Raw genomic sequence first — 16,405 nt, forward strand, 5'->3', positions numbered from 1 at the left:
TATTGTAGTTTCGAGTATAGGCCGGAATTTTTTTCATTTGGTATAGTCTTAGGCCAGAGTATCCCGATGAAACGATGCTTTTCGCATATAGCAACATAGAAAGAACATTAAGAACATGGAATAGTCCCAGCTTGATGTTGGCGGTGAGATAACCTCATTTCTAAATTTTGAACAAATCGACAAAGACGGATTATTGTATTGATAACATGTTGAGCGACACTGTTGCAGTGGCAGAAACAACGTTTCCTAGATATCCAAACGGTTCGACTAAGAACCTTGGTTATGTTGGTTTTTATCTTCGGACCGGCCTTACTTGCCTACTAAACTAAATTCAGAACTATTCGTCCAAGATTCATGATCGAGTGAGAGAGCAAGAAGTTGTTATCCGCTCAGGGTAGCTTTTCAAAAAATGACGTAATGCATCGAATCTCTTCATAATTTTCAGTCAAGGCAGCATGAAAGACGCCAACAATAACAAGAAAACAAGTCGGGAAACCGGAAGCTTGACGCTTCAGGTATAAAAGGTATTGTGTTTCCCTATGTGAGGAGCATAACGTAGTTCTCCATTGGCTTATAGCATTGACCCGAGATATTGAAATCGCTCAGTTCTGGGCAGGTTACTGTCATTGAATGAACTGAGCGATTTAAATATCTCGAGGGGCCGGTTACTGCCATTGCCAGAACTCAACGACTTAAATATCACGAGTCAATGCTATCAGCCAATGGAGAACTGCGTAATGAAATTGTTTCACGCATTAACGCCACCTGGATGAAGTGGCATTCCACAACTGGTGTTCTTTGTGATCGACGTATCAGCGCACGTCCCAAATCTAAAATTTACTGCAATGTCGTCCATCTGCCGCTCTTTATAATAGTGTTGGCCGAATATAAAGGACAATGAATGGCATCTCGCGGTAATGGGGACGAAGATGTTGCATTGCACTGGTGGCGTGACACGTTTTGATCAAGTGTCAAATGAGAATGTCCGCGGTCGATATGGGTTTTCGATGGTGTGGTCATGTAATTCACGCTAACGAAAATTCAATAACCAGTATTGGTCAAAACATCGAAGTCAATGGTAAGCAACCAAAAAGCCGGCCAAAACAATGGTGGCTTGATACACTGGATGGGGATTTAAAGGTCTCACGATTACATCCTGATCAGGCATTTGATAAAATAAAATGACAAAACCGATCACGACGAGTCGACCCCGCCCTTCAGTTCAGTTCTTCAAAAAGATGTGAGGAGTGACGAGTGCGCGACAGCTCGGTGTCACATAGCTAAAAATTCCATTGCCCTTTATTTTCTAGAAAGCGATTTAAATAAATCATTTTATGGAAAGCCCTGCATTGATAATAGTCAACCTCATACGCTTCACGCTCTGAGTTTAATATTATTAGGAAATGCCAAGAATCTAACCAACATCAAATATAAACAAGTCGGAATACGGAAGCTCGCGCTTCGGGTATAAAGGTTTTGTGTTCATCTTATGTAAGAAATTTCAACGCACATTTTTCTATCCGCATATAGCTACAAATCCAACATAATCCTTCATATTGTTCCAAACCACGAGATATACGTACATATTACAGCCATAGATATTAAACAAACATCAAATATTGAACCAATTTCGAAACGTACTAATTGAGCCCTTTCATTTGATATCCCACATCCCACATTCTGTGAAAAAAAATTTGCACCCTCCCTTCACATGTATGGGGAGCCTCCCCTTAAACTTAACATAAGATGGCGCCACTTACTGCATGTAAAGGGAACACCAGATTACATACTCTCACCAATTTTCGTGACAATCAGTCTAGCCGTTTCCGAATAAATCGGGTGTGACAGACAGACAGACGGACAGACAGATGGACAGACAGACACCGTCTCGATTCTAATAAGGTTTTGTTTCACACAAAACCTTAAAAAGGGCTAGGGTGATCATAAGGATGGGCTGAAGGCCCGCCTCACAGCGATGATGGGTTTCAACGCAAAGTGTGTGCGACCATGCGAAAATGTATTGCTACATGTGCGATTATTATAAACACTTCAGGCAATGACGCGGTGGTTATAATCTGCAGAGACATAGATTTTAAATTAAAGACGGTACGAATCGAGACTGAAACCTACTAGGTCAGACTATTACAAAGGTTGCATGGATTGGCGTTTTTCGCATCTCCATGTATAGCCCGGCCCTCCATGTAGGATCCCGTCGCTGGAATGACCACTGGGACTATTTCGATCATTTGTAGTATCCAAGTCTGCTTCATATTGTTCGCGAAAGGGCCGCAGCTCCGAATATTCTCTTGCTGTTTTCAACAGTGTTCAGGTCCAACGGTACGGCTACATTGATTATGAAGCACGCTCGTTCTTCCGTGAGAAGCAGAACTAGATCGGGTCTGTTGTGATTAACACTGTGGTCGGTGACGGTAGTGTGATCCCACAGTAGCTTGCTCCGATTGTTTTCTAAGATTCTCTGCGGAGTATACTTATAATAAGGATGGTAGGTTGCCACGAAGTTATACTTCAAAGCAGGAAGATGGAGATATCTACGGACACTAGGTTTTGTGCGGAGTGGGATGAAACCTCTATACACGTCCTGGGACAGTGTCCGGCACTTGTGCAAAGTAGGGTGAGGCATCTGGGAGAACACTTAATACACTTGATACAAATCAACCTCAACCACTGCGAGGCGGCGCAGGATCTACTCGCGCAAACCATCCGCGAGAAAAACATCGATGTGGCCATACTAAGTGAACCATACCGAAACCGCGGTGGTAGCGTTTGGGTCAGGGACCAAACGGGCCAAGCAGCGCTGTGGACTTGTGGAGAACAAGCCTTCCAGGAAATAATGGAGCACCCGGAGGAGGGCTTCATCAGAGCGAAGGTGAAGGGCATCCACATCTACAGCTGCTATGCTCCACCCAGCGCTACACTCGTCGAGTATGAGCGGATGCTTGCTGCTCTTGTTTTGGATGCAAGAGGACGTTGGCCGATCATAACAGGAGGCAATTTCAATGCGTGGGCTCTTGAATGGGGCAGCCGGATAACTAATGTGAGGGGACGTGTTCTCCTCGAAGCATTCGCGGAGCTGGACGTGGTACTGGCGAATGTTAGGTCTTCGTACACTTTCCGGGGAAGGGGCTTGGGGTCTATAGTGGATCTGACATACGTGAGTGCCACTTTAGCCAGTAGAATCGCTTGGCATGTCAGTGAGGACTATACTCACAGCGACCACCAGGCAATCTGCATAGAGATCAAGGGCGTTGGCTGACATAGGTGTCCCCGGATACTTAGCGAATTTGGTGGAAAACTACCTCTCAGAGAGGACTCTCTGGTACGGGACGGATGAGGGCCCCAAAGAGTACATTGTCACAGGGGGGGGGGGTACCACAGGGATCGGTACTTGGTCCCCTGTTGTGGAATATCATGTATAATGGGGTGCTTGCTCTTCCCGTCCCAGAGCGGACTACGATTGTCGGCTTTGCTGATGACCTAGCTGTGGTTGTTGCAGCAAAACACCCAGAAGATGTGGAGGTTTACGCAACGGAAACAGTGAGAGCGGTAAAGTCCTGGCTAGAAAAGGCCGGGCTGACCTTGGCGGACGCGAAAACGGAAGCGGTCTTGATAACGAAACGCAGGAAAAATAATACTGTAAAAGTGGAGGTCGGTGGACATACGGTCGTATCAAAGCCGGCTATCAAATACCTGGGGGTAATAATTGACACCAAATTGAGTTTTAGGGAGCACCTAGAGTATGCATGCCAAAAGGCAGCCAGTGCCACCACGGCACTTGCAAAAATGTTGCCAAATATTGGTGGGCCGAAACATTGCCGGAGGTTGGTGCTAGTCGGAGTGGTGCGCTCCATCCTGCTCTACTCGTCGCCTGTGTGGGCAGAGGCGCTTGCAAGCTCTCAGAGACGGAAGCAGGTGAACTCGGTTTACCGGCGGATGGCTTTGAGGGTTTGCAGTGCTTTTAGAACCACATCAGATGAGGCAGTATTGGTGGTGGCAGGCATGATTCCGGTTGACATTCTGGCCAAAGAAATGAGTGTCCTGTACAATGCAAGACATGCACAGCGCAGAAATGCGGCAAGGTCAGAGTCGCTTGATCTCTGGCAACGCAGATGGGACGAGTCTGCGAAAGGTCGGTGGATGCACAGGCTCATTCCCAACATTATGGTGTGGCTTGAGCGAAAACATGGGGATACCAACTACCACATTACCTAGTTCCTCACGGGACATGGTGGTTGCTACAGGCAGTATCTGCACCGCTTTGGGTTGGATGATTTTCCGAACTGTCCCAGATGCGATGGCATGCCGGAGGATCCAGAGCATGTGATGTTTCACTGCCCACGATTTGCGATGGAGAGAAGGAGCTTAAACCAGGTGCTGGGCAGGAGCGGTACCCCGGAGAGCTTGGTTACTGAGATGCTGGAGTCCGAGGAGAAGTGGCTTGCGGTTAGCTCCGCAATCATCCAAATGCAGGAGGAGTTGCTGAAAGAACAAAGTAGGAGGAAAGCTGCAAATAGGAGAAGGATGAGTGCCTAAGAGCAAACCTACCCCGCGAAGTAATACCTCAATGGTGGTCCCGCGGGGCTGGGGCTGGAGAGACCGGGGGTGGTTTTTAGTGGGTGTGAATCCCACACGCGCCCGCTGTTGTTCCGCCGTTCGGGCGGCGGAGCTGCGGCGGACGTGTCTTTCTAAGATTTTCTACCTCCGTGTACGCACAAAAAAAAAAAGATGTTATGTGCTTGATGGTGTCTGCGCAGTTGCATAACCTACAGTTGGAGTTGGTGATTGAGGAGTCGTGAAGAATGTACAGTCTATAATTTTTGGATGGGAGCGAAGTATGCTGAATTGAAGTGAGGAATGCTTAGGTCTCATAGAAAAAGAAATTTCGTATATATGATAAATGAAGCATTGCTTTTGGGCGAAAAAATACTGTTGAAACCAAGGTTTGGCTTAATAAATACTATTCGGACTTTGCACTAGAAAAATCAACTATTGAGAAGTGATTTGCTAAATTTATAAGTCGCGAAATGAGCACCGAGGACGATGCACGCAGTGGACACCTGGAGGCTGTTACCAACGGAAACATCAAAAAACTTCACAAAACAATTTTGGATGACCGCAAAATTGATCGAGAAAGCTGAGTCTCTAAAGATATCAAAGGAATACGTTGGACATATCGGACATGAATGTTTGGGTATGCGAAAGCTATGTCCAAAATCGACCAAAAACAATAACGAATTGACAATGCAAGGCTATGGCATCAGTATTTTGGGATGCGCATATTATGATATGTCGGCAATTTGGAAAAGGGGAAAACCATCAATAACGACTATTACATAGCATTACTGGAGCGTTTGAAGATGAAATCGCGGAAAAACGGTCCCGTTTGAGGAAAAAGAAAGTACTGTTTCATTAAGACAATGTACCGTGTCACAAATCAATGAAAGCGATCGCAAAGTTGAATAAATTCGGCTTCGAATTGCTTCCGAGTCCACCGTATTCTCCAGATCTGCTCTGCTGCAGCTCTCGAAGAGAACTACATTGAATAGTAAAAACAAAATTTATAAAAAAAAATGTTTTTCCATGTTAAAATACGAACTGTTCAGCCCAAGTGTCATGTTATGTATATATTGCATAATTAATGCTGTTGGGTGTTATTCATCAGAAAGTAGCATCCAGAAAAGTGGACGGGGGAAGTGGTGATATTTATGTTTGTAAATGGACTAATACTTGCCATGGTAGTGGCCAATATACAAATTTCTCAGTATCACAAAAGAAAAGTGGTTCATCATTAAAGTCGACAATTGCACTGATTTAAGTGCCCGTAGAATCTTTCTGTTCTTTTCAAGAACATTTTGCAAATGACCTAGATTTTACTAAAGCCACGATGCAATGGAGTCAAGTTCAATTGACATAAACATTTTGCAAGGTAGGTGAAACATGATATCAGAGCACTTTATAATATATACTGCCTTATGTGGGTTTGGACAGCATGGTACTAGTTTCTCATGTGTTGCACAGTTTTCTTTAATTCATGATAACCCATGAAAGTGAAAATAAAATCTGCTGATGTTGCTTTCTTAGTAAAACAAACTTGCTCAGCTTAGTTTGAAAGAGTAGAACGTTAGGTCCTTAAAAGTGAATGCTTACATAATTGTGCACAATAATTTTTAAACAAATATAAGTTGCCTGTCAGCAAAAGAAATTATTCTGTTATCAATCCCCGGAAGACAATATTAGCTAAATATTTATTCAATGAAAAAGTATTCAGAATCATCAAATGGAATAGCCAAAAGCCGAAGAATTTAAAAAACTTTTATTAGATTAGTAAATTACTTACACCATAGAGTGCCCAGGATCCTCTTCCTGAACGAGTATTGAAGTCCTCCATATAAAAATGTGAAGTGTAGCAAACTAATCATAATGATTTTGTCCCATTTCAGCGGTGCCAGAAACTGAACTCCAAGAATTTTAGGTCCAATGAATGTCGACACTGGTGGGTCATTTAGTTCGGTTTTCCCCACTTTTCCGTTTTCACTGATGCAAGCAGTCAAGGATCCGGCTTTCACGTCATTATTATTCACATCCATATCGATTTTCCCGTCGACACTGTTATCAAGCTTTAACTTTCCATTCTTATCACTAAAAATCACTTGGGTTACTTGGCCGTTGTTGCAGATTACTTTCGCGGCGTCAACCCGTTCCGATGTGGATAAATGCCCCATTGTTGGAACTAAGTTACACTAAAAGCAATGTGAAGATATCTTAGCAATTTGTTGGAAAATCTTAATTTTCAAATCTTGTGGATTTCGAAGTGGGAAAACTCCTAGAGCCAACACAAACAATATTTCATAGTTTGATTTTACTCGACACTAACCGACACTGACTAAAAGCATATTTCAACCCGCAAGGCAAACTACGAATGTTTCTTGTGCGTCTGCTCACGAACACCAACCGTTACGATGCGCAATCTGTGAATGAAACTGACCTGATCAAAGAAGGTCCTACGTGAGCGGACTTTCTCGAACTATCTCATATATTTTGCTAGATGGTTTTATTCCGAACCAGCGGTTACTTTCACTATAAGACAGTCACAATCTTCACGACTTGATGTAAGACGGTGGATTGTTTAATTTCGGAGTGGAAGCCAGTTCAAAGGCTGGGTGATTTCCAGTTTATTTAGCAATTTTTCTGGGAAATGGCGACATTCGACCCTAAAATGGAAATGCGATGCATAAGCGCAAATGCAATTTTTTATCGCGAATGGTCTCTCGACCTTATGACTAGTAAAGAAATTATTGAAGACTTAAACTTTAACCGTGGGACACGTTCGCATTTATACAAATGTGGCGGCTTTCCCACTCCGCGGAGCCCTTAGAGGCAGCCAGGTTAATTGGCTCATGGCGCGATTGAGTTTAAAGCTTATGGTTGGTTGCTTTAATTAGTTCACGATGATCATAAGTGGCTTGGACTCTGCTAGGAAGCCTGTAAGCCAGGCATTTTTCTCGAAAATGAAGAGGTGACAATAAATTACATATCAAGTGGTTATGTAACTTACGAGTAACTGAACAGCTTTAATGATAGCTTCGTAATATTTTTTTCGCAAATTTTATGAAATATCAAGTATGTAGCACGTGCGATCATGTAACGCTTGCAGTCTTCACGGTCAAAGCACCACAATATTTAACTACCCGAGGAGCAGAAGTATAGTAGCAGCCAATTTCCAAAAATGTGAGCCAGAACAAGCAAGCAGGACACATTAGTAATTGAGAAATAATAGGCTCTGCGCCGATAGTGGCAAGATATGATCCCCGAATTACACAGAAAATCGAGGAAAGGAAGTGCCTAATAATTCACGGGCCAGTGATGTTCCTTGGGTAATGTACATCTACATATATTTTTCGACTTGCAATTTTTTCATGTCCCATTTTTACCAACGAAGTATTGATTCTGTAAGCCATAGCGGCTTCCTCAATTAGTATCTGAATCATGATCATGGGTTAATTTACATTCGGTGCCAAATAAATGTGTTCTTAAATAATACGACAATTTATATAGAGTGAGGAGTATTATTTTAATTATTTTATAAAAAGCGTCTCATGTTAAAAAAGCAAAGACCACTGGTATTGCTTTTAATGAAATTTGCTAACGCGATTTTTAATGAAGTCTATCAAGCGGCTTTCCATGTTTTTCATTGGAATATTGAATTGAATATTAACAGGGCTTTAACTTTTCTATGACCAATGTTGCTAATAGCGAATACAATTGTAGTAAACTCACATTGTGGTAGTATTAAAAAAAATTCTGCTAGATAAGGCAAAGCGTTATTATTTTGCTTCTATTTTTGGTAGCGCAAGTGGATTTGCTATTAATATCTTGGCAGCTTTATGTTAAAATAAAAACATCGCAGATTTTTGTTATGATACAATTTAGAATGGCGTAACTCCTAGTTGAAAAAACGTTAGTATCCTACTGGGCGATTACGATTGTCGAAGAAAGTTGGAATCATGTTGGGTGGGATTGATGATGTTCAAATAAATGTCCGTGAGATCTTCTCGTCGATTAAGTGCTGCTGCTACCTAATCAACGAGCCATGAGGGGCAGATGGTGAGAATAATTGGGAAAGATTTCAACGGAAAAAATGCTCAACCAAAACATGCGCATTCACTGCCGATATTTGAAGCAATTTCACCTTCCAGTACCACAGAAGTTGAAGGCACAATTAAACGAAATTAGGAAAAGCAGCAGGACCTGATGACATTGCAGCTAAGCTCTAGAAAATGATGAGCTAGGTCTTAAGACTTTGGCTCAATGATGAATGTTCTGCTCATCCTAAACAAACCAAAATTCCCTATTGCCGCAAACCAATGCATGTATACAATGAGTAAAATTGAAATAAATAAGTGTTCAGAAAGGGGGTAAAAGGAGTTATATGTGTTTTGTTTATACAATGGAAATCAACGAAAAAGGATAAAAGAAGTGGGTAAACCGTAAGCTGGATGCTTCACGTATGAAAGGTTTTGTGACTTTCAAAGTCTTAGAATGCATGAAATTCTCACAAAAGTAACATCTTCGGCCTATTATAATATTGCTAGTAGTAATAAGCTTGGCCGTATCATGCTCTATAGTATAGTCTACATTACTACAAAAGTTAATGATTCTAGGATGGGGGGTTCCAGTCGATTTCTAGGAAGCATATTTATAATAAATATGGTAATCTACTATTATTAAGTTAATTTATACCGGCATTGGTATGGAGAGTATTTTGAGGCTTAGGAATCATGTACGTGGACCACCACATTTTTTCAGATCTTTGCGTTCGGTAGTTTCTGAGAACGGTTCATTGAAGTAACATACCCCTTTCAGACCCCGCACTCCTCCCCTTTCTAACCAATATCCAAACTAATGCTTCGTAAAGTATTAATCAAGGCCTTTCATTTGATACCCCACACGACTACACTCGTTTATGAGAAACCTGAACCGATCTTAACCGAATACCCCCCTCCCCCCTTATTGGCGAAACACAAATAAAAAAAAAACAAGTCGGGAAACCGGAAGCTAGACGTTTCAGGTATCAAAGGTTTTGTGTATTTCTTTTATAAAAAGATTTGATTGTTCATTTGTCTCATTAGCATGTAGCACGTAAAATATGCATATATTATGTGAAAATTTCCACTTTCAAGTGATATTGACATTCATAGTCTTGAATTTGCAGAGAAGCGACAGTTTTGACGTAGTATAACTTTGTTAGTGATGGTGTGATTTTCACCAAATTTGGCACGATCATGCTCTATGCCGTAACCTACATTACCATAAAATTGTGTGAACCTAGGGTGCACTTAAGGGGGGTTCTCCTGTCAATTACTGAAAACTATAGTAATGTACTATTATTAACTTTATTTGAACAGGTATCGATATGAAGGGTATTTCGGAGCCTAAGCACCATATAGTGGCAGCCCTCTGATTTTTTTCAGATTTTTCGGTTAAGTAGTTTCTGAGAATGGGTTCGTTGAAAAAATGATCACTTTCAACCCCCCGCACTCCCCACCTTTTCAACAAATGCCAAAACTAAGACCGGCTTCGAAAAGTACTAATCGAGCCCTTTAATTTGATATGATTATATTTGGTTAAAAAAAAATTTACACCCCCCCTTTGCATGTATGGGGGCCTCCCTTAAATTCGTCGTAAAAGGATGTAACTCACTATACGCGTGAGCGTTCACAGTTCCCACCTTTCTACGAAATTTGGTGCCAATCGCTACAACCGTCTCCGAGAAAAATGCGTGTGACGGACAGATAGACAGACAGACAGACAGTAAACCGATTTTAATAAGGTTCCCCTTACTCCCCTTTTTTAGGGCAACCAAAACTAATATTTACATACCTTTTTGAGAAAGTACTAATCGAGGCCTGAAATTTGATACTCCACGCCACTAGATTTGAAAAAGAGATTCACACCCCCCTGGATATATTAGGAGCCTCCTTTTAAGCTGCTTGCAGAATCATTGCATTCACTGGATAAGTGGTATTTCGCGGCTTCCGTATGTTCACCAAATTTCGTTCCAATTGAGGCAGCCGTTTGTACGAAGTCTGCAAGCAGGCACACAAACAGAAATCACACACATGGATATGTAAAAAGGAAGCCGTTTCTAATAAGCTGTTTTTTATACAAAACCTCAAAAGTAACAAATTTTTGGATTGTTTGTGTCCAAACTTTAAAAGGTTAAGCAATACAACTACATTCATTTAAATATGGTGTACGTAATTCACCAACTTTGGGTTTTAGTGGAATAAGTAGTATTGGGGTCACAGTATATCTAATAGTTAGTAAATGGACCGCACTTGTGAAAGTATTAGCGAACTTTATCCGTACACATCAGAGACCCTCAACATCTAGCAGTATATACATGTGGTTTAGTGCCTATGATGCGTACGGATAAGCTCCATCCATTGAGTTTGGATACTACTTATTAGATGTACTGTGTATGTATTGCAGGTATAGCATAAAACCATTGGTTAAGTGATCATTTGAGCCTGTAGGTATATGATCCTCCTGGATACCTATTAAAACAGACCAAAGTGAAATGATCACGGTCACATGTCTGCAAAATCTATAGGTATCACAAACATTACTTTTGTTGTTTTTGGGTGATAATATAACCTCGCGATGTTATCATATTTATATAGCATTCTGATAACAAGTCCAGATAAAGGAGGAGGGTTTGCGGTAAGGTACTTTGTACTATTCTCAGTAAAACAATAAACAATAATACTGCGATCATAGAAAGAGGTGAACAAAGTATAGTTGGAGTTACTCCACTTTCTGCTCAAGCGGAAAATGGGTGTGCATTTGTTCTCCGATTATAGCCGTGTGGGGTATTAAACGAAAGGTTCGTTTAGTACTTTACGAAACAGACTTTACATTTGACATTGGTTGCAACGTAGAGGAGTGAGTGGTCAGAAGTATAACTTTCAACTAAGGGCGGACTTATTCTAATGAAAAATGTCTTCTCAATACTAGATTAGAATAGCTTTAAATGTTAGTGGAAAGCCCTCCTTCATTATTCATTCAATTCATCCCAGCATTACAAAATTCTGCAGATACGTGAAGCGCGACATAGGACATGATATCGGAATGTGATTTCGTTAAGGTTTTCCACCCACTCGACCATTCCAATTGAGGACGGTACTTAACGGCCCAGTCCTAGTGCTGCTGACATTCAGTCTCACCTGCTGTCAAGTATTGACCAGGGACAAAAACTGTCTCCGGGCAAACAAAATTTCCGTGTTGTACGAATTTGTCAAGGTAGATAGAAGGGACTTGTATGGTGCCACCAATCGATTGGGTTGTGCTAGTAAGTGAACAGGTCAGGTTAAAACGTTTCTTAGTTATGAGGATATTATGTTCGCGAGCACCGAAAACGAACCAGCCAACAACATGAAACCGCACTGGTCAAACAGGAAGAATAAGGATAGGAGAATACAACTTTGAGACCGTTGATAATTTCTCCTATGTAGGCTCGAAAATCATAACCGATAACAGCTACGATGAGGAAATCCGCGCACGGTTGTTGCCAGCTAACAGAGCCTATTTCAGCTTACAAAAACTGTTCCGCTCGAAACGTCTCACCATAGGGTCAAAGCTCTTACTGTACAAGACAATGACCTTGCCAGTCCTCATGTATCCCTTCGAGACTTGGGTTCTTAGCAAGAAGAATTGTGAACTCTTGGCAGCGTTCGAGAGAAGTATCCTCCGGAGAATTTTTGACCCCCTACATGAGGATGGACGATTCCGTAGCCTACAACGACGAAATCTATGAGCGATACCATGACCGTTCGGTTGTGGATAAAATCCGGGTCAATAGGTTACGGTGGGCGGATCACTTAATCCTTATGGATGAGGATGATCCAGCCCGGAACATCTATAAGGGCAATATTTATGGTAGAAAAGGAAGACGAGGCAGACCCTGCCTAGGATGGAGCGATGTAGACCAGGACGCCAAACAGCTTTTAGGGATATCGAGTTGGTGGATCTCGGCGCAAAACTGGGATGTCTGGAGTTCCTTATTAAGGCCCGCCTAGACCGGATACCGGTTGTTGCGCCGTTGGTGATGATGATGATGATCGCGAAACGTTTAACTTCGCTTTAAGTTGGCGACGATATTTGAGGGTGTGCTTCACTGAACTGCCATCGTTCAGCAAGTGCTTTCTCTGGTTTACTGAACAACGCTTAAAAAACAACATAACCTTGAATCATCTCTGACAATCGATTCATAAGAAAATCTTCCCTGGCACCTATAAGGAGGAAACGGAGTAACTGCGGCTAAAGGATGCCCTGGAGATGAAGCTTTGATAAATAATCTTCATAACCATACGTGCTTCATTGTTAGAACCACAAACATATTTGGCTTTAGTCGTAAAAAGTAGAAATGACTGGTTCGATTATATGTAATTATAAGTTAGTAAGTGGACAAGCAACGCATCAATCTCACACAATACAGACACTGCGTGTTGCACTTATCACGAACTGCGTCAAACAGGGACACGACTTCACAGCCCGATAACGGAAAACCAACAGGTCTGCGAACTGGAGAAGTAGACGGTTGCTGCGCGAAAGTATTACTAATAAGTCAGCAAAATGCAATATAAATAAAAAATCTAAAAACAATTTCGTTTTATTTTATAAAAAAATTATTTATTAATTAGCAAATATGCTTGCACTACCTGTCGCCTTCTTCAGTGCTTAGGTTTGGTTTCCAAAGTAAAAGGAAACTGTTTTGGATTTTCTATCTATGTATATTAACACAACTTTACTCACATGCATGGAGGTTTTGTTAATAATCATTGCAAAATGAAGCCACATACACTTCGGTGCTCATTCTGCCAAAAACAAAGAGGGACATTTGATTTCCGCCCGTGTGGGCACATTGAAACGATGAGGCGAGTATTTTGATGAACTGCTCATCAACCAGATTTTTGGCGAGTTAAATGTCCTCCAACTGACGACGGAGGACAACTGTGGACAACCGGCTTGAAATCTTCTCGTGCTAGAGTGACCTCAATGCTCATTAAGTATCAGTTATGTGCCTATTTATCAATGCGCGATGTAAGCATGTTTTTATCCCAACCAATTTAGCGTAGGCACGTGGAAAAAGAAGGTTTAGGGCTGCAAGGAGGGTGCATCCACTCATTTCCGAGAAATTTGATGGGGAAATTCGTCTTGAATTTGTCGTTTGCTTTCCATACAATGCCCTAATGCTTAGTTTAAATAGAAGGGACCTAGAGTCAACTGAATGGTGGACATTACTAATTATTAAATTGGTGTGGTGAAATGATAGTAAGAAAGACAGATCAGAATGGGGCAAAGAATCGAGACGAGCCGACCCCGCTTCTGAAAAGGACAAAGGCTTTAGATTTTATTTATTATTGATATCGCAGTTCAGCAGATCCCCATGGAGAAAACCCCAGAATCTTGGGACTGCATCTAGAAGTTCCAATTCTGCAGCATGCAGTTTTCTTAGCAACGATTGCACCTACTGACACTGAATTCGGTAGAAAGGGTGAAACTAGAAAGCGATCACTTATTTCACATTCACAGAAACTGTTAACCCAAAAAATCTGAAAAAATCACAAAACTGCCTTAATGCGATACCTCAAAATACCCACCATACCGATACCTGGTCAAGTAAAGTTAATAATAGTATAGTATTATAATTTTGCTGATGAAGCAAAATGAAAGCGGGCTTTCAACGGAGAGTAATCTCGCAGAAAAGTAAATTCATTGAAAGGATGAAAAAGGTAGGGGACAAATGGAAATGAAGATGTGCGGGCTAAAATAGATCCACTTGAATGTTAGCAGAATTTGAAAGTGTGTTTTGAGCCATGTTCATTGAATTTTGCAGAAGTTGTTAACTTGATCTCCACCAGTGCATACTCATTATAATAATGGAACCACCACCACGATGGAAATCAACATATTTGAGTGGACATTTGCCATATTCGTACCTAGCTCGTAGTGTATATATATGTATTATGTCAGACTCTTCACTTTAGTGTGATATGGACATTCAAAGTCTAAGTGCAGTAAATTTGCAGGAAATGGACTACTATGACCTATTATAACTTTGCTAGGAATAGTGCGATTTCCACCAACTTACGCTCTATATTTCTTCTCTTCTCAGGAAGTGCGAAGTTTGGAGGGGGTCATCGAATTCATCGGCGTTCTAACTTGCGAATGCATTGATAGAAGATAGAGAGTTCTTCATCTTACTTCCCATAGACGGGAATACTAACTCGCTAACCCTTGAATTTTCCCTGAAGTTGAAGAAAAAGAATCCACACTTTCAAAAGATCTACTTTTGCTTGCACACTACACGAAGGTCGCAACTGGTAAGCCCGTGCATATCCGAAGGTTTTACAGACATAACCAATTTCGACATTTACGGGTTCCTTCAAACACTAAATCACTTCGATGTCATAATTACCTAAAATATCTTTAAACTAAGGAAATAAACTTCATTGTAAAGCAAACACGCTGATTATTCTTTCAAGAAACAAAGGAGACATTTTTGTTCAAGGGTGCTTTTTATATGTACATATGGAGGCAATAATACTACATATATAATGTCAATCAACATGATATTGTTAATCGAATATCAAATTTTAATAATAGAATATTATCTAATGGTTCATTATCAAAACATTTATGAAAGGCTTTGGTGTTTGAAATATGTAATTTCATATTCTTGGTCTGCTTTATAAATAAATCATCTTCACAACGAAACCAATCATAAACAATGCGATAATTGCATTCCAACCCACAAGGAGACAAATAATAATGAATAATGTTTTATGCTATTCGCCTTTAAGCTATTTGTGGTATTGCCATCAAGTTGTAGGTTTTTGATTAAAAAACTTTGGGAGACTCTTATACTTTGAGAACTCTCAATACCATAGTGGTCTGCGATTAGTACCATTGCAACTTTCGTAGATTAACGCTAAGATTTCGCTATAGTTTATGCTAACCACTTAGTTATGTACATATTGGCCACTTGAAAATTTAAGACTCAACTTTAGTATGAAAATATTGACTTTGAAGCGTGACCTTAAGAAAGTAAATTTACGGACAAACAACTAAAATTCGAAATCTAGGCTCACGGGAAACCTCTTCAAGACCACATGTATGTTTGGAGTTGATTTTTTGATTGACATATCTATATTTCTCAATTTTTATTGCGATTGAAAAATCAATTTTCTTGGCATTTCAAATTTTTCCACAATTAATAATTAATGGAATAGATCCAAGAGGGCCTTTATACTTAAACACACACATTTAACACCGAATGAATAACCGCTAAAATGCTGAAATCTTTGGTTGCCACTAAGTAAGACCTAAATATGAGAAGATTACTGTGAATTTCCCAAAATGCAAAGGTAACTAGAATCCACGAGTAAACGCCTATTGCAAATGAAAGAACTCTGGATCCGGATTCTGAAAAAAATATTTCACTGGTTTAAGGTAACTATATTTAGATATGGGATTACTAAAGAAATGATAGCGGGCTCTAAGATTTTTACAACCGGTTCCAGACAAATGCTTCCTTGAACCACAAACTACGAATAGAGGATGTTCGCCGTTAGTAGCTGCCAAGTAAGCTTTGGATCCCTTTGGCGGTTCGTTTTCTGTCTTTTTGGATTCATTTAGGAATTCTGCAGTATTTACTTTAGATTTTCAAAAGTATTAATTTGCATCAATTGCATTTGCAGTTCAAACTCCAATGGATTCTTAATGATTCTTCAATGCTTTCCCATAGTATTTCATGGAAGTCAGCAAATATTGCACTTTTGTGCAACGTCTAGGTATGTGCACTTGAAGATATACAGATGGGTAT

At 40.7% G+C, this 16,405-nt stretch overlaps 1 protein-coding gene across 2 annotated transcripts in view; it reads right to left on the reverse strand.

Moving 5' to 3' along the window:
• The window catches only part of LOC119653014 (acyl-CoA Delta(11) desaturase), a 44,363-nt gene extending 28,264 nt beyond the window's left edge, over positions 1-16,099 (reverse strand). The window contains exons 1-2 of one of the 2 annotated variants that reach the window (XM_038057451.1): positions 16,059-16,099; positions 6,356-6,986 (exon numbers count right to left, since the gene is read on the reverse strand). In XM_038057451.1, the coding sequence (XP_037913379.1) occupies positions 6,356-6,740 (385 nt within the window). In that variant the 5' untranslated portion in view covers positions 6,741-6,986; positions 16,059-16,099. Of the gene's footprint in view, positions 1-6,355; positions 7,309-16,058 lie in introns of those variants that run through there. The other variant, XM_038057450.1, reaches the window with a different exon arrangement.
• Positions 16,100-16,405: the final 306 nt, after the last annotated feature.

This window comes from Hermetia illucens, chromosome 3, assembly GCF_905115235.1.
Source record: "Hermetia illucens chromosome 3, iHerIll2.2.curated.20191125, whole genome shotgun sequence".
NCBI classification, from domain to species: Eukaryota; Metazoa; Arthropoda; class Insecta; order Diptera; family Stratiomyidae; genus Hermetia; species Hermetia illucens.